Raw genomic sequence first — 19,486 nt, 5'->3', positions numbered from 1 at the left:
TAGGGCACAAATTCATTTTAACGCCACTAATTTCTTTAACGCATTAACGCAACTTGCGATTTTTAGGTCGCAGCGGGCTCAGTTTTAAAGCTAGAGTGAAGATACTGGTATCATATGAAACTAGAACACCTGATGAATCCATTGGTAACCATGTCATACTAGCTTTTCACGAAGGAAGTTAAATAACACTCCAAACTTACGCAAAATTTAGGCAAGGAAAAACTGGCATGGCCATTTCCAAAGGGGTCCCTTGACCTCTGACCTCAAGATATGTGAATGTAAATGGGTTCTATAGGTACCCACGAGTCTCCCCTTTACAGACATGCCCACTTTATGATAATCACATGCAGTTTGGGGGAAGTCATAGTCAAGTCAGCACACTGACAGCTGTTGTTGCCTGTTGGGCTGCAGTTTGACATGTTATGATTTGAGCATATGTTTTATGCTAAATGCAGTACCTGTGAGGGTTTCTGGATCAATATCTGTCATTGTTTTGTGTTGTTCATTGATTTACAATAATAAATATATGCATACATTTGCATAAAACAGCAGATTTGTCCAGCTGATAATAGTATTAAATACTTGACAAATCTCCCTTTAAGGTACATTTTGAACAGATATAAAAATGTGCGATTCATTTTTGATTAATCGTGACTAATCATGTGTTTAATCGCGATGAAATATTTGAATCGATCGACAGCCCTAATTTTAACATAAAATCAAGGTATCACACTTATAGCTACTGAAGTTCTAACTGACACTTCTACTAAAACTTTGAAGATGATTAAAAGATGGGAAAATAAATCAATACCCTACTTAACAAACATAATTGAGTATTTAACAGGATTGAAAGCGTGTGCATAAGGAAGATATTGTAAGACTTTTGGCTTATACATCTGTGCTACTGTAAGTATTTCTTCATGCTTTGCTTTTTTTTTCTTCACATAAAAAGCTAGGCCAGCACTTTAAATATAAAAGTATGAGCCTGCCAATAAAAAATACGCCACTCTGGCAAGCGAAAACACGGAGAACAGTCGGCTAATGTGACAGCTTTCAGTGGGACTGGTTTGGCAGACTTCGCTCAAGTGGCACGAAACCAAGTGCTCTGCTCACACACGCTCTATCTCTCCCTCACACAGGCAGAACACAGTAGTGATGCGATCGAACAGACTGCTGGAACAGAGAACCGGGGAGATGTGGGGGTAAAGGTTGTAGAGATAGCGACGGGAACAAAAAAGTTAGCAGCAGGATTTATTAAAAGGTCAGCGTGATACAAAAGGGGGCGTAATCGTGGCCAGGGCGGTTGGCAGAGTTCAGAGATTCACATGAACATACAAATACTGTATATTAGCTGCGTTTGTCTCACAGATGGTGCAATACAATATGACACATTTCAAATAAGACTTGGTAATATGATTGTGGGTTATTTATCCTTCAAAGAGTTTTCCAACTTCCCCATCTGTGAGTCTCTGCATCTGAAACCATATGTCTCAGAGAGGTGGTTACTCGGTCACTGGATGTGGCTTCAGGGAATTGCACCTTTGACGGCTGAAGTTGCAACAGATTTTCACTCCTATTGCAGTGAAACGCTCTCAGATTAATGGAAACGTCTATAAAATATAAGCTTGCATAAGGTGCTGTAGCGAGTGCCTTACACAACCCATTTTTGCAGCGTTAACTGAAATCCTAGGCAGTAACTACTGCGAGCCCTCCATCTATTTTCTTTGAAATTCTTTTCTGAGAGGTTTTTTTTCTGAGAGAGAAAGACAGCAATTCCACTGGGTTCAATCCTCCCACAAAGAATAGAGCAGATATTGAAGTATAGGCAGTGCCAGCCAAAGCACCGAAGCTTCCAACTCCTCCGGCTCGGCGAAGGAACACTGCCTCAGCAAATCACATCACAGAATGACTTTTCAGTTGCACTAACTGCCACTTTCTACTGCTGGATCTCTGAAGCACTTCTATTCTCAGAAATAGCTGTCCAATCAAACTGTGATCATTGTCACATAATTTGATAAAAAATCAATCAGGTTTTCTTCTTTTGCCCCAGAAATGTGGGATTTTTTTCTCCGCAGCTCCAGACAAAGGTTTGCACTACGGGTCCGTCATTTTATCGTGTCTTGAACCAGAGCAATGGGCCGAGCCGTGCACTCTAAAAACCACTGGCCGCCACCTCCCGTGCTCCACGCGCTGTTAGAGAAATGCCAGTAAACGGGAGATGGTTGGTGGGCAGTAAAACCCAGCCCAGGTCCCTCCTGCCACTAAAACTGATTTATACTGACGGAAACCCTAATCTGCATGTCGTTAAGGAGGAAAATCATTCCCCCTGACGGGCAGGCGTCTCTGCCTGCCGCCAGGAGACGTGACCCTGCTCCTCACAAACCTGGCAGGGCTTTATGGGAGAGTAATCGCCCAGAACAGTAGGCGCAACAGCTTCACTCGCCGCTACCACATCTCGCCTTTACACGACCTACAACGCCTACGCACAAAGCCAGGTATGTGTTCACTTCATCTCTCTGGCTCAAGCAAGACATGGCTCTGCAATACCCACCACAGCATCAGGATTTACAATTATCCGCTAAAGAAATGTGTGGTATTATCTGAAAGAATGGAATAACACACTGGAAGGATGGTGCAGACAATCTGCTGGAGAAAAACAGCCCCAGAGGAGAAGGCTCGCTTTGTTTTCTGGAGCAGCATCAGTGAAAATGTTTGATTTACTGGCCTTTGGTATTAACATTATGAAAACAGACCTATTTCCATATTATTAAAACAATGACAAATCTATCAGGCGAGGCTCGACAGGAATCTCACTCCCTCCCCTATTTGTGCACCCTCAAAATGGTGGCCGCAATAAATCTCAGCGATTTCCCCCTATCCTCCCTCTCTTCCTCCCGCTAACCCTGGAACCGGCACCACGTCTGTGTTGTAAAACGATGGGGCGCGAGGCAGACTTGCAGAGAGATAAGAAGAAATAGTGCTGTCTTCAGAGTAATACAGTGGAGGAGAGATGCAGTAGATTAGGGCCCGGTTGCTGCTTTATATTCCTCTAAATACATCAGCAGTAGCATGTGTCAGCGTAACCAAAACCACTGTTCCATCATCCCATGGAAAACTACTGTTTAGGGCTGCCACTGACAGGGTAGACCAACAAGCAGTGCTGTCAACCCTCTTATTCTCATGCTTTCTCTCTCTCCACTGGCTCAGCTCCTCTACCTTCACATACTTTCTGCTCGCTTCCCATTTTCTTCCACCCATAAATTCCCCAATATGGATTTTATTTTTTAGTATTCACAGACTTCACTGGAAGACCTGATAGACAGTTACACTACACCAGCATCAAATATCACAACTTGTCCCTATAGTGCACACATGTTTCAGAACTATATCCCTCCAGTCTTCAGATGGGTAGTGCATACTTGCCAATCCTCCCAATTTTCCCAGGAGGAACCCAGGAGAGGGCAATGAAAAACGGGAGTCTCAATTCTCCCGTATTTCTCCTAATTTATGGCAAATTTTCACACTTTTTGTCTTATTCGTTATCTTAACCTGTTTCTGGCACTGTACCACATCGATAAGCTAACGACAATGGAGCTACAGCAAATGTCGTTTCCCGGTGAAAGAGAGCAGTCTATGCTCACCACACAGCGCAGTTTGAGCTCACGAGTGAGCTGCGCTCGCCGCTGGGATCAGCGCACATCACAGCGCGCAGGGCCCAAAGTTGAGCTTTGCTCGACGTAGCGAAAAGCCGTCGTGGCGTGGCACAAGTCGTTAGAAATAACGGGGTTTAGAGCGCAGTGGTGCCGTTGTTGCATTGTGTCTGAAAGGGCGTTCAGTGGGTGAGAGACAGAGAGAGAAATGGAGAGAGATAACTGAAAGAAATACTCAAACTGGCGCAAAAAAAACTGAAAACTGATGAATATTAGTTCATGTTAGAGATTCACACAAGTTTTACTCCAGAGGGGGAAATTCTCCCTATTGTTAAGGTCTCAAGGTTGGCAAGTATGGGATAGTGTGTTCTAGTCAGTATGAGAGGATCAGTCCAGCACCCCGTTTCTTTCCACCCATAAATTGCCCAATATGGATTTTATTTTTTAGTATTCACAGACTTCATTGGAAGACCTGATAGACAGTTACACTACACCAGCATCAAGTATCACAACTTGTCCCCTATAGTTCACATATTTTTCAGAAATATATCCCTCCAGTGTACAGATGGACAGCGTGGCCTGGTCAGTATGAGAGCAGCAGTCCAGCACCCAGCTCCGCTGCTGCAATGTCACGCCCTTCACATGTCCCCCGACAGACGGCTGTAAAAGTTTTCAGTGAGTTGTAAAAATGGAAATGGTGTCTCCAGTCTGCAGTGGAATGTGCCGCACGTGAAATTTATTTCAAAGATATGGGTGGCGCTGTTAAATCACAGTCGCTCTCCCCTTCTCGCCTTGCATCTCCCTCCTCTTAATTTCCCTCTCACAATCCTGTTTAAAATTCATGGACTTTCTTATCTCTTTTTTTGGAAATGATAATTAGAATTCCCCGGAGTCTGCCAAAAGTGCTTAAAAAACTTGATTGAGGGACACTCGGTAAGCATGTTCACATAAAAATGAACTCATAGCAGACTGATGGAGAACATGTCGGGAGCAACAATCCATTCACTGTGAGACAAGACGGAGCAACAATGGGAATCAAATGTTTTCCCATTCAGAGTCATGAGAACGTAATCATTTTGATTTGAACAAAAATAATAATACAACTTAATTGTATAAATGTATACATTAGGGCTGTCAGAGTTAACGCCATAATGACCCGTTAACGCAAATTCGTTTGAACGCCACTAATTTCTTTAACGATATCGATCTTTCGGAGGTTGTAGCATGTTCAATTTTAAGCCCTAGAATGAAGATACTGGTATCATATGAAACTAGATAATCAAATGCTTTGAATCCATGAGGGTTTCTGGACAATTTTGTCATTGCTTTGATTGTTAATTGATTTCCAGTAATAAATATATTCATACATTTGCATAAAGCAGCATATATGTCCACTCCCATGTTGATAAGAGTATTACCGTAAATACTTGACAAATCTCCCTTTAAGCTACATTGTGAACAGATAAAAAATGTGAGATTAATTTGTGATTAATCATGATTAACTATGGACAATCATGCAATTAAATATTTTAATCGTTTGACAGCCCTAGTATACATACTGTATGTATAGCATGAAAAATACTGTATTAAAATACATTACAATATGGTTAACAAACACGTTACAAAAACAAAGAAGCGCCCCAATAGTCACAATTTAGAATCAGCCTTACCTGTTAAAGAGCTGTCCAGGTTGTCCATGCTAGACCCTGGTGTGTGCTCAATGCCGCGGGGATGCCTGGCTCCATAGCCTTCATCCTCCTCTTCTTCCTCCTCCTCCTCATCCTCATCAGGCAGGTCAGTGTCGAGGTCAGAAACCATTGTGCTCGACACGTAGCCCACTGGAGGAGCGGGAGCCTGTGGAGGAAGAGAGCCCACCTGCATGTGCCTGTGAAGAGAAAGAAACAGCACATTACTCTACTGGAATCCACATACAGTATATAATCAAGGAATATGGAGGAATGATGAATATAGAGAGAATAAAGGGAATATTCAGTAGTTTCTATGCCACAGGAAGGCGGAAAAATAAGGATGCATGTGGAAGTGTAGAACTAATTTTAGAGACCTCTTTCATATGTGAAGCGATGAATAAATTTGGACAATTCCACTAATTCTACGTTGCTGCTTGCATGCTAACACAATGACCCGCTAATTGCCGCTGCGGATGGTACAAAGGCATGCTCTCCAGGCCCGTCGACACATGGCTGTCACCTCAGTGGCAACCCGCTCGGCTGACAGCCGCATTTGTTTTGAGGAGTGCAATGTCTTTGACGCGGTTTGCAGTGGGAATTGGTTGTAATTACTGGCCCTCTGGTGTTGTCAGAGATGCTCTCTAACCAACATAGTCATTACTGGGTAACATTACATCTCCTTCCTGACAAGGCTTCCCTGTCATCCCCCACCCCCCACACTTCACTATTATGAATGAACGCCAGTCTCTCATTCTCTTGGCATTGCCGTCAGAATGAGGCATGGCCTTCATCTGACTTTCATGAGCACAACAACAATGGAATGTGCTGCATGGGTGTGTGGGGGGAGTAAACAACCGTGGGTAGGAAATTGTGTCTCTTAGAGTGAGCAAAATACAGTAGTCGCCTAAGTGGTAGCATGGGCCCATTAAAATGAAATGATTAATGGGTTTATCTCCACTGCACACACAATTGACATGAAGAATACTGCAGGAGCTAAATAAATCCTGGCAGCAGTACATGCAGAACAGAATGTACAGTAAGCAGTTCAAAATGACAACAATGCATATATTATCAACAATAACAATATATCTTTCTAGATAGATTTAAATCTTTATAATGCCGTTTTAGTGCTGCAGTGTTTACCATGTCTGTTTTGCCATGTCCAGTTGGTATGCTCTGGTCAGCTCGTCCAGATGGGCCTGGAGCATGGGCTGCATCTCGTCCCGAGGAGAAGGGGTAAGGGTGGCTGTGGACTGCTGTCCAAAGGACACGGCAGCTGGGGAGGAGGCGACCCCTCGGATGGGCGGGGTGGGAACCCTCTCCTCCTCCTCCTCCAGCTCATCCTCCATGCCCTGGTGGAGATAGGTCTGCACGGGCATGGGCGGGCCCCAACCGTCACTCTCATACCTGGTGTAGGAAGAGACGTTTACTTGTTGATGTGTGAAATTGTGTATCCAATCTTTAGTCCGATCTGGGGCTGCAACTAATAATCCTTTTTTTTTAATTATTGATTATCTTCAGTTTATTTTGTTCATTGTTTTCATTAATGAAACAACGGAGAAAATACTGATATACGATACTCACAATGGGCCTCATGCAGGAGGTGATATGCAAACACATTTTATCTTATTTCTTTTTTCTTATTTTGTTAGTACCCATTGATTTCTGGGATTCACCAAAGAAAAAATATCTTGTTTCACAGTCCACAAATTGTTTTTCCAAAGCAAAAAGGGTTTCAATTTTGAGGAACATTAAAAAAAATAAAATGAATATCATATAATCAAATTTAGATGTTTTAGAGTAATAATGACTGGATTATTACATTTGTGGGTTAAAGAAATTGGTCCACTGATCCCAATTAAGACTATAAGAAAACGTTGTATGGAACCCTTGAATTTCTTGTAAACACCAGTACTGAAGCTCGGGAACATCTCGTTTACTTTGTTGAAGTTGATTTGACAGTACCAGTAACAGTAGTAATATAGGCCTATGTCTGTTTCAATGCATATGCATGGAAGTTCTTCTTACCACATTTTTTGGTGGCATCTCTATCTTATTTGTTCTCTTAACAGAAAATGAAGAGAAAATATATAAGAAATTTAAGAGAATGTTTCTGTATGCGGCCCAATGTTTGGCATGTTTGGCTTAAATAATGACTGAAATGATCAATCCATTACCAAAATATTTGCAGATTAATTTTGCTGTTAATCGACTAATTGTTCCAGCTCTAGTCTGATCATCTGTATTTGAAGACTATAAGAAAATGCTAAATGAGTCTCACGTATTAAACACAGCTCATTTATTTAAAAGCTATGCGTAATGACAAAATAAATTGGTAAAATACATACAGTATGGACGGAAACAGAACTACATTATGGTCTGTGATATTGTCCCCAAATGTAGGGAGGGAATAGCAGACATCATAAAACTATAAATATTGTAATAGAACCTTCTACATACTAACATAGAGCTTTGTGACCTTGTCCAACTTTCGGAAGAATTTGTTATACGACAGCCCTGAGTGGAATTATGGAGGTAGTCAGGCTTCACTTCCTCATAGCTGTGCTTATACATGCTGAAATAATACTAGCCATAAAGAAAATGTTCATTAAAGAAATTTGTCAGTGCACACTCCATAGGACATAACTGTTTTAATCTGCAGCCATTAAGAGCACCCTCAGATTTACAGTGCACGGGACTCTTCATTTGCCAGATAGCCTATTAAAGCAGATGAATCTCCCACATTGGAAATGGGAGTGAGAGGACATAGCAGCTACTGGACCAAAGAGAGAGACACACACTATCACTTAAATAAGCCTCTGTTACTTTGTAGCTACAGTAGAGCATGTCTGATCTTCTGTTGGGTTCATTAGACTAAATGAAATGTCAAAAAATTTGAATATAATTAGTGTATAGATAAACTTAAGATTAGCATTGCATCAGACATATAGAAGAACTGGCAGCTTTTTACATCTACTTCAGACCGGGACAGGGATGACACTGCGCTGGTAGAAATCCCCCTCTCTCTCCGTCTGTCTCCCTTTTCTCTTTGTGAAACAATGCAATTATCGTTTTTTTCCCCCACTATGGAATTCAGCAAATAGATTAATCTGAAACCATCTGTGTCTACATGCTAGTAGCAGCAGGAGACTGCTTGAACATTGTTGTTTTTTTCTCCTCCATTTACTTTCCAGTCATGAAGTCTTCCCATATATTGAAGACAGGATCGGCAGATAGTTTGATCTGCAGCCATCTGTATATGAGTTTTTGTGCAAGAGCCTGTGTTAGTGAGTATGTGTGTGTATATCTGGCCTGCCTGTGGAGACTATACACACATTGATCCTTCACTTTTCTCCAGATGTACAGTAGTACAGCAATTAGCTGCAGAGAAAACAGAGCTGAACCCTGTTATTGCACACAGCGATGTGTGGTGTTGCTTACGTTGGCAGGCGCTGTCTTTTTTGTTCCAGCAAGCAAGATGCTAGATTCTCTGCTACTGAGGTAGTCAGAGGAGGAAACATACAATGATAGCAATAAGCAAGCTCAATATACAACAGAGCTGGTAGTACAGGTACAGAGGTACAGTCAGTATAAATACTATCTGTGTCTGTTTATTTCACCAAATAAGAATAGAAGTATTAAGATTAATATTGGATGTCGGTGAGACTTACACCCCAAATTGTTAGAAATTGTCTATACTACTATTTTATCTTCTGTGTTCAATTGTTTTCTACTGCCATTTTTACCTCTCACAAGTTTATGTATTAGCACTGTATATAAGAAGTGGACGTAGTCACCGTGACCTCACCCATTGGTGTGTGGACTGCTGTTTTGAAGCCTCGAGTTCAGCATTTTTGGCCGTCGCCATCTTGGTTTTTGGCCGTTGCCATCTTGTTTTTTTGCAACCAGATGTGACACAAGAGGGTGGAGCTAAGTGCAACCGAACGCTGAATAAGACATTTGTAGGCGACCAAAATGTTACAATTAACTTTCAGCGTTGTGGTAGTGACCTGTCAATCACAAGGTAGCCCCGCCCTAAAGCATCCCCTGCTTTATGGTCTATCTGACTCTAAATGGGACCATCATTTACTAAATGAACATCATGCTGTATTGTAGAAGACTTGAAACTAGAGATTGAGACCATAAACTCATGTTTACAATGTTTACTGAGGTAATAAATCAAGTGAGAAGTAGGCTCATTTTCTCATACACTTCTATAAAGTCTGACTTCTTTTTGCAACCAGAGGAGTCGCCCCCCGCTGGCTGTTAGAAAGAATGCAAGTTTAAGGCACTTCCTCATTAGCTTCACTTTTCAGACCCGGAGGTTGCCCACTATATATGTTTAGCTGCCCACAAAATATACAAAATTACATCTGTAACAAAATATTTTAACCATTTACCTTAACTTTTAAGGTAAATGGTGACCTAAAATGTAGGTAAATATTATACCTAAATACATATACCTAAACTGAGGCTAACTGTTAATGGCATGGGTAGAAATAGTGTTAGCTAACTGAAATAGAACAGAAGGTCTTACCAATAGGAAATAATTAAATTGGCTTGAAACGTTTTTGAAAATAAATGCAAAAGATATTGACAAAAATCTGAAAAGCCCTCTTGGCCATATTGCATTCGCTTTTGAGATGATCCTTAACTTCAGCTTGTCAGTTTCCTGTCTACTCTCAAGTGTGCCAGGCTTCAATATGTGCTCATTAGGGAAAAATAAAACTGCTTGTTTTATCCTGCACTGAACACTGTTCATATCTGAATCATGTGTTTGTATTTGTTTAAAGCCCTAGTGGACATACCCTCCTCCGTCGTGATGCTCATTGGGATAATGGTCCATCTCGGTGCCAGGGAGAGGGTGTATAGGGGGAGGGGGGAGGGGGACATTGGCCCAGTTGGATCCATTGGCTTTAGTGGGTTTGGAGCCAGCCTTGGTCTTCTTCTTCTTTCCTCCCTTTCCACCTACACAAGGAAAGAAGGCATTTAGAAACACAGTCATTGAAAATTAGATTGTCAAAGAAAATCAATTAAAAACTAATATACAAGTGGGATGGCATTGCAAATTACAGTAGCTGCTTTTGCCATATGACAAATGTGTGTCCAGAAGAAACTCAATTTAGTCCAAACATGCTACTTAGATTACAGATCAATTTGGACTCCGTTTCAACACGCCCTTAGAAAATCGTAAACAATTTCAAACACAGGATCTCAATGGGCTCCTGCCTGTTAGTGCTTACATAGAAAAGCTCAAGGTTGCTGGATGAAAAGCTCGCTTCCATTGATTAATTGGCTGAAAAGCCTCAAATCTCCATAGAAACAGGAGAGAGCGGCAGTAAACGAGGTTGAGGCAGACCTTTGTGCTCCACCCATCCCTCAGTGTCCCCTTTCACACCAGGCTTTGGGTTCCACAATGAAATATCTCACTTCACAGCATCATCATAATGAATGGCTTGTGTAGTGTCAGTGTGTCCCTAATGGAATTCACTGAGAGTCTATTACTACTTTCATTTCTTTTATTACACCGGAGAGCGGCTAACCCCATCCATTTCCACTCATATCCCTCCAACACCAGATTCTCCTCCGTCCCATCCATCTTTATAAATCTGCCAGCCAGGTCAATACTGGGTTTTGTACGGTTTGATCGCAGTGGAAGAAACCTATATTTCTTTAAAACACATTTGACTTCAAGGCCAAATCTGTTTTTAAGTTGAGGTATATACAGTGTACACATCATCCTGAGGACGAAGACATGCTGATGGAAAAATGTAACCCTTACTAGGGTTAGCTTATCATGCAATTTAAAAGTCAATTTTGTTCTGTAGCAAAAACATAAAGAAAACCATTTATTTGCATTAACTTTGTCTACATGTCAGAGCTGTTTCGTTCATATTTACTGGCAATCTATCATTTAAAAAATACTGAGGGAAAAAAAGTTTTTTGGATGGTTACTTAAAAATGTGTTACTAGCTCCTTTGGTAATATGTTACTCGCTGGTATATGTGGAAATATATTATTACAACTTCCACAAAGGCAAGAGTTCTCTTCTTTTATAATGAACTTAACCTGTTAACTACCTCCTCAGTGGTTAGAACATGGTACCCAAACATCAGGGTTGCAACTTTGATGATTATTTTCATTATAAAAAAGTTAATAGTATATATATACAGTATATATATATATATACTGTATATATATATATATATATATATATATATATATATATATCTTATTTTTCTCAATAAATCTGCAATTGTTTGGTCTAGATGATGTCAGTATTTAGTACAAAAATGCCTTTTACAATTTCCTAAACCTTACAGTGACACCTTCAAATTGCCTGCCTTGCTCAACCCTAAGATATATAATATAGTTTACTATCACACAAAGACAGAGAAAAGTAGTATCTATATATTACTTTTCTCTGCATATATATATATATATATATATATATATATATATATATATATATAGTATAGATGGAACCAGGGGATGTTCTGCATTTTTGCTAAAAAAAAGACCTAAACCTAAATGAATCGATTACCAAGACAGTTGCTGTCACAGACAGTTCTTTTCTGTCGACACACTTAGGAACTATTCAATTATTTCTTTTTACATTTTTTTTTTTGCATCTATTCAGAACAGAATCAATTCTTTGTCATGGCAGACGTTCAAATTGCTAAATGTACAATCAAGAGATAAAGACAAATGAACACATGGGTATTTGGTTTCATCACATCCCATATTGAATTGCAATATCTATCAAGTTGATCACACACTGCATAGCATCTCCATGGTGTGCAGTCCTATACTTCCCATACTGTCCCATTAATTATTGAGCGTGGAGGTTTATTAATACATCATCTTTCTCTTACATGGTATTTGCATGTATAAATCCATTGGTGGCAGTGCCTCTCCACCAGTAAACACTTAACATCTCAATCCAGGAAATAGCTCAGACTGACGTCACCAGCCACACAGATTAGTGAGAGCCATCTTTGGAAACTCTGTTGAACACATTTGTATCTGTCGACTGTCGGTTAGCCTTCGCTGCCAACGGCCTTTAATCACTTTTCCCAGCGATACAAAAAAAGCTGCCAATACTGCAACTTGTGCAATGTAACATCTCTAATGTAATCTAATAAACTGACTCAACTCAGGCACGATAAAAAGCAGATCGCTGTCATCATTTCTATATTTCTATTTGATTTTGATGGAAGCCAGATGGCAGAGAAATAAGAAAATCTGCACTATATGTTTTAAGTCAAGAAAATTCTTATTATGTTACTATTATAAGCCTTTTCCCCAGAAGAAGAACCAAAGCAAAGATGAGTATGGTATACTATGCTGGGGCTGGGGGGTAAATATAAGGCATGGAGAGATAGAAGGGGTGTCAGAATAAGATTAATAAAGGATGGAAGTAATAAAAGAAACAACTGTAAGCCCAAGGCAGGCAGCACCAGTGTAAGTATAGTCTGAAAGTAATTGGGTTTCCTAATCGCACCTCTGGGCGACGCTTGACTTTTACCAATAAATGGTGAGCTGACGCGATTGTTCTATCATCCTTAGTCCCTCCACACAAGACCAGCCATCAATATTGTAAATGAGCCTCTTCTAGGGAAAGATGGTCTGGCACTGACATTACAACAGCTCACCCCAAATATGAAAAATACAGAGAGAGAGAGAGAGGCTGTGGCTAGGAGCTATACAGGAATTACATGGCGAAGCCATCTCCTCTGACAAAACTGGGCCTCTCTTCAAAGGGGAACTCATACTAAATATAGATTCAGCGTTGGGTATATTTATACCCAAGGTTTGGGCGCTCCCAGCTTATAACTGTAGGGCTGCATAGCCTTGAGCTCGCTGTGTTTTCATTGGGTGCGTCAGTGCTGAGGGGGAAAGCCACAGAGCAGCTAGAAAGACTATGCAGCCAGATATAACTTCTGAGTGGGAGAATCATTTCAAAAAGGACATCAAAATAACGGAAAGTCATTTATCACCTTTTTTAGATTAGTTTAAAAACAACAACATATTACATAATGAGGGGAGATGCAACATATATGGCGCACAACAGGTCACACACAACAATGGACTTCACATAATCGTGTGCTTCATAGACAGCCTGGGTAGTGAGGGAAGTGTGGAGTCTTCAGGGTCTCAGACTGCTGCAGAAAACACAGAAAACAGCAGCTACCTCTTTTCCCCTACACTAAGAAAGGTTTTAATGAGCAGCTTCATGTCCCCAGTGGAGATCCATGCTGCCATGAAAGCTGCTCTATTTCTGTTCCTTTTCATCCCGCTCTCATCCTTCAGACCTGACATTTATTATTCCTTCCATCTCCTCAGAGGCAGAGCAAGGCACTGGAACTTCAACTTTTCCCCTCTTCAATTTTTAGTGCTTATCTCCTGTTCGATATAGCAACGGCAGGTCTAATGAATAGAACATCTTATTTTAATGTAGTCACTCTTATAGCATCGTTAATACAGATGCCCACTTATTATCTCTATATTTAATTTATAAAATTAAACATGCAAAGCTGCACACCAAGCTCCCTGAAATAGATATTAGCCTACAGTACTTTATATCAGCCTGTTCTCATTCCCAGGGCGTCAAATACCGACGCTTTGTCACGGCCACAAGGCATCCTTGAGCAGCGGTAGGAGACGGACCGGGCTTTCCATTAACTACAATGTAAGCCCATCCGCTCAGGGAAAGTGCTGTGGTCACGTAGTTTAAAGTGTGAAAAAACACACTGTGTGGTGGTGGATGGGCCCAACTAACACAAGGCTGAGTGGTTTTGTTGCCTATATATGCTTATTCGCTTTCTTTGCCCAGAGTTAGATGAGAAGATCGATCAACGCCTGAAACAGACCCGCCTGTCCACCAGAGAATAGCATGTCAGTGTCATGTTTATATTACATGTGTGCATTAAGGCGCAGTACCAGCACCACTCACTTAGGTGTAGGCAACAAAACCATTTAGTTAGGTTTAGGAAAAACATCATGGTTGGGCTTAAAACAAGTAGGCCTACGTAAACTAAGTACAATACTTATGGAAACAAAGTAACATACCCGTCACAAACGTCACTAAAAAATGCGTCAAAAACGTCACTTACAAAACAAAACCGTCTGGAACACCGGTCTCCTGGTTGAAAGTCCTGTGCTTGTTGGACCCATCCATCTCAGCCTTCTGCGCACCATAGACTCTTTCTCCCTTATTATTCTACGTCACTAGCTCTAAGAGTAACATATTTACGCATATGTATTTACACTGCAGTCAGTACAGACTACATGGTGTACAAATGACATGCCTAAAGCAAGAACAATGTTCGTATTGCATGCTTTTGCCTTGCACACTATCCTGAATGTGTCATTCATATGCCTTTTCGTGCGACGGGGCTGGATCGATACCGATGAACGGAGCCAGGCCAGCTGTTTCCGCCTGCTCACAATCTTTATGCTAAGCTAAGCTAACAGGCTACTGGCTCTAGCGTACAGAGGCGAGAGCGATATCGATCTTCTCATTTAATTCTCGGCAAGGATGTGAATAAGTGTATTTGTATTCTTTCAAAGCATATTCTCTGGCATATTCTACTGTGCAGGGATCTTTCTTTAATTATGTTTCTCTTCATCTCATGAAATTGTAATAGAAGCCGTGCCAGCACCAGTCAGAGCCCTCAGTAACCTGCATGAATCTGCCTGTAAGGCATGGCCACTCCACATCCTTCTCTCCAGCCCTCTGTGTGCCGGAGCATTGAATTACAGACCAGTTAAGGCAGTGGCTTGTAACTAGATAAAGGAGGAGAGTGTAGGGGAGGCAGGCAAAGGGCTGCCTTGGTGTCCTATAAATGACATTGTAATTCTCTGAACATGGGTTTTAGTGTAGTCAGCCGCCATTAGGGGAAGAGGGAAAAAGGGAGGTATTTTTGCCACTTTACCCAGCCAAGCATCTCTAATGGTGTGTGTGTGTGTGTGTGTGTGTGTGTGTGTGTGTGTGTGTAGTCCACTCTGTCTGAAAGACTCCCTCTGCCCCTATTCCCGTCTGCTCACTCACACAGTGAGAGACAAAGCCTTTACAAGGACCGGCTCTGATGGCAGAAACCCAGCATTAGCACTTGCAGCGATATTCTGTCAGGAGATCATAGTACGATTCTTCCTCTCTGATTTAAATGTCCTGCTTCTTTATGCTCCAATAAGCTGTTGACTCCAATTCAATATCACAACATGGCTACATACAGTTATTATACTCAGAACCCTATGCAACTAAAAAATATAAATATATACATAAAAAGCATCCAGCATTAAGCATTCACATGTCATGAACTGGAAGCAGTGGGAGCTGTGTGGGCAAAGCATCTCTGGTGAGGGAGAGGGACTGTGCTAATAACATTTTTCTTAGATGTCATGTTAGTACATGCAAATAACAGATCAATAAAGCAATTAAGACATCAGTCAATCATTAAGTCAAGCGGCAGAGCCCCAGAGAGTGTTTGCTTTTATGAAATCCTCCGCCGCTGCGTAAACCAACCTGAGAGACTGCCGCTTCGCTCTGAGCTGTTGTGAGAGCTGGTGGTGCTGAAATCTTGTGATTGGTTGTGTGGGATTCTATTAGACAATCCGTCGGCCAATCGGTAGTCGGGAATGAAAAGGAGGGCTACAGTGGGGGTTAAAGGGAAAATATCACAGTGGCATCAGGTGATTGGCAGTTAGCACAAGCACATGCAGACATGCAGTTAGAGCTTAAAGCAAGCGGGATATATTCAGGATTCAGACATTCAACAAGGTGCACGTATTCAACCTCGGATTTGTATGCGACAGTGCATTTGCTGGACAAATTTGATTTGTTGTTGATTTGAAAAAAACACGGCGCTAATGTTTGAATCAATTTTCAATTAGATAAATGAGTCAATAGTGAAGGTTTTAACTCAATATTTGGTCCCCTTCAGAGAGATATAATCATACATACAGTAATCATGTGTGATCATACTTCTTAAAATAATGACAGGGAGGATTAGAAAAGTCGTTTTTAAAGATTCATTGCATTAAAGGGACTATGTAAAAACTATAATTAATCTGTTTTTAGACTGTTGGAAAATGAGATCATAAATATGTATGAGGAATACTCATTACACCTACAAGTACGAAACTCCACTCGGCTTTAAAAAATCCCGCATCAAATCCGCGGTAATTAATTTGGATTATTTTCTTAAACATTAGTCAAGCTAAAATGGATTGGCAATTACTCTGAAGCTGAAAGGAGGAGTGGTACTATCATGAAAACCCGGGAATAAAATGGATGGATGAGTCAACTGCACTACTCCTTCATGAGATGTTTATTCAACCTTGGAGAGTAACCAAGACGGTGTCTGCTGGAGGAAAATGACTCTTTTTAAGGCAACCTCCCTCAAGCCACAGTTGGGTTTTTTTTGGTGGAAAAGTTTGTACATATTCTATAAACCCTTGCTGAACCTCACAAACGAGGGCAACAACATCCCTACAACTCGCTAGTAGCACACAACTGTATCCGTCAGTATAGCTTACTGTTGTTGCAGGAGTTCTTGTCGGGCAGCGAGTACCCCAGGCTGGCCATCTCCTGCTTGGCCTGGAGCGAGGCCTTCCACTGGGCCTCGGGCAGGTCCACAGCCAGCTCGTGGATGCTGCTGGAGTGGAGGATCTGGGTGGTGGCGTAGGGAGTGGCCTGGGATGTTTGGCCAGGGCTGTTGTAGTTAGCTTTGGTGGTAAAGTCTATGCTGCTGTAGATGGCTCCATCGGAGAGCATGGTGCCTGTCTTATCCCCCTGCCCCGAGGGGAGATCTGGAAAAGAGGAAGAGGAAGGGAGTTTATAGGATAGCTGTCCTCTAAGACAAATGTGAAGCTCAGCTGTAACCCCCTGGAGTATTTAAATACAACACTTGTTAGTTTGTTTTTATCTGTTTTTCTAACCTGATATCACGCCAAAATGTGTAATATGGTCACAAATGTATGTTATATGATCTACAAATGAAAAATAAGATTTACAAATGTGTACAACAATTTGTGGGTAATTTTGCGTACCCACAAATTCGTGTTCCAATCTACACACAAATACCAATCAATTTGAACAAAACACTTTTATGAATGGACACATCACAACCCGAATAAATATGAATATTTCATGTACAGATTTTTAGCTTCAACTTCACATCTTCCTGTGTGTGCACGGATCAGGTTACATTTGCGTTTGGATTTTTGAGACTATTTTCATGGTCTCCAGCTCAAACAGATCCACAAATGCATGCTGCGTTTAAGTACTGTTGGAAAACTGCGATATCCCTCCATGAGAGGGTAGCGTGTCAGTGTCATGTTTTGCCTCGCCAAGGCACAAATGTCACTAAAAACACGTCACGGGGGTCACGTGATGCCGTCATCGTGAGGAGTCGTTTTTCGCCGACCTCCTGTCACCACGAGATACAAATTTACATTTTCAAGTTACTTTTTGACTCTGCCTGAACTTTCTAAAGGTGGCTATCTATGTACGAACATGTCCGCCTCCAATTCGACTCCAGACCACTAGCATGGAGCCCACAGCTAACGTTAGCCAGCATGGCGCTGCCACCTGCGAGGAAGGAGGCCTGGCTACTGTCCTCACACAGGATGTCACACAGAAAATCAGCGTCTTAATGGATCAGAAGTTTACCAAACTTCATCGGACTCTGGAAGGATTTAATAACCGTATTGAATGCAACACCAAGCGCATTACGGAGGCTGAATCACGTATTCAAGGAAAAAGGCAAGCTTCTGTACAACAGAAACCAGATCTACATTCAGCAGGACCTCTCAGCCCAGGTGAGGCAGACCCGACGGGAGTTCAATGATGTCTGCCGGCATCTCATCATGCGGGGGATACGCTTTCAGATATGCTCTCCAGCCAGCCTGTGCTTTTCGCACAACAACCAGGACTACACTTTCAAGTGTCCACGCAAGGCTTGGGAGTTTGTGAAGGACTGGGACAAATGAAAAACTTGGTCAGGTACAACTCCGTCTTTTTTCCTGCTCTCTGTAGGATGGGGACATGAAGGAATATTTTGAACTGGTTTAGGGCGACTCAGCTGTCTCTTGAACATATTCTATGCTTCATTCACTCGAACATTATACACGTTTCTTATACATCCATGAGCGCGCACACTCATTCACAACATTAGCTGGTTATAGAACCCTGCATTATGCATGTGCACACAGTTACACACGTAAATAGTCCTGTAGGCTACAGCCGAGCGCGCACTCTGGCAGATACAGACACTCTATATAATATACCCAGCTCTCACGTGTTAATTATACCCAGTTTTTTAGAAATAACGGTGGCAATACTTGGTTTTAAAACGCTCATTGCATTTTTTCTTTTCGTTTTTTTCTATTTTTTGTGTGAATAATTTAACGGACTTGATAAAGTCAAGGCTGTCCTCAGTTTATTATGATCTTGGCCCTTGATAACGTCCCTTTCAGTTCATGTCATGTTTCTGCCATACATAATCTCTCCTTTTGACAACTGCCTGGTCCTTTTGAGTTGCATAATTAAGACCGTCTAAAATGCTGAGTCGTCCACCACCTTTTATCTTTTTTTCTTATTGGCACATTAATAGGATGTTACCTCTAATAATTACTTTTTTTGTATAACATTTGAATGAATAATAATTAGTATAGCCCTATGCTGTTGGACAGCTGTACTTTTCATGGTGGTAGGTGGTGGGAGGGTGACAGATGTTGATCTGGATCTTTAGGGGTAAGTAATGGGATCTGGATTTCTCTCCTGGTTTGGTGAAATGTTACTTCTCAGCTTCACGCACCCAAATGTGTTCACCATTTGTGATTGACTTCTATTCCCTCTACAAATGTTGCCACTGTGCAGCTCCAAAAAAGTTAACAAAGATCCTTTTCAAAATGTATTTGGCATGGTAAAAGGCCGAGGCAAAGGTTTAGCAGTACCCAACATGCTTTTTTACAACTGGGCCTGTCACATTCATACTCTTTGGACTTGGTTACACTCATATCTTAGGCTCAAAAACTTGTGTAGACTTGTGGCCTTGCTCTCCTGAGACCCTGTGGAGCTTGGTGACATGTAGTCCTGAAAAAATTAAAATGAACATTAAGATAACACTTTGATTATCAACT

The 19,486-nt window shown here is 41.4% G+C and overlaps 1 protein-coding gene across 20 annotated transcripts in view; it reads right to left on the bottom strand.

The window, feature by feature from the left end:
- Positions 1 to 19,486, bottom strand: part of robo2 (roundabout, axon guidance receptor, homolog 2 (Drosophila)) — a 429,877-nt gene that overhangs the window by 8,944 nt on the left and 401,447 nt on the right. For 15 of the 20 annotated variants that reach the window (XM_074640484.1, XM_074640483.1, XM_074640482.1 and 12 more), the window contains 5 exons: positions 16,880 to 17,152; positions 15,867 to 15,992; positions 10,147 to 10,306; positions 6,482 to 6,745; positions 5,321 to 5,535 (listed from right to left, as the gene is read on the bottom strand). In XM_074640484.1, the coding sequence (XP_074496585.1) occupies positions 5,321 to 5,535; positions 6,482 to 6,745; positions 10,147 to 10,306; positions 15,867 to 15,992; positions 16,880 to 17,152 (1,038 nt within the window). The remainder of the gene's footprint in view (positions 1 to 5,320; positions 5,536 to 6,481; positions 6,746 to 10,146; positions 10,307 to 15,866; positions 15,993 to 16,879; positions 17,153 to 19,486) is intronic. The other 5 variants (XM_074640492.1, XM_074640493.1, XM_074640500.1 and 2 more) reach the window with 1 other exon arrangement.

This window comes from Sebastes fasciatus, chromosome 7, assembly GCF_043250625.1.
Source record: "Sebastes fasciatus isolate fSebFas1 chromosome 7, fSebFas1.pri, whole genome shotgun sequence".
Classification (NCBI taxonomy): Eukaryota; Metazoa; Chordata; class Actinopteri; order Perciformes; family Sebastidae; genus Sebastes; species Sebastes fasciatus.
The sequence above is the reverse complement of the archived record's forward strand: the minus strand, read 5'-3'. Positions and strand labels throughout refer to the sequence as shown.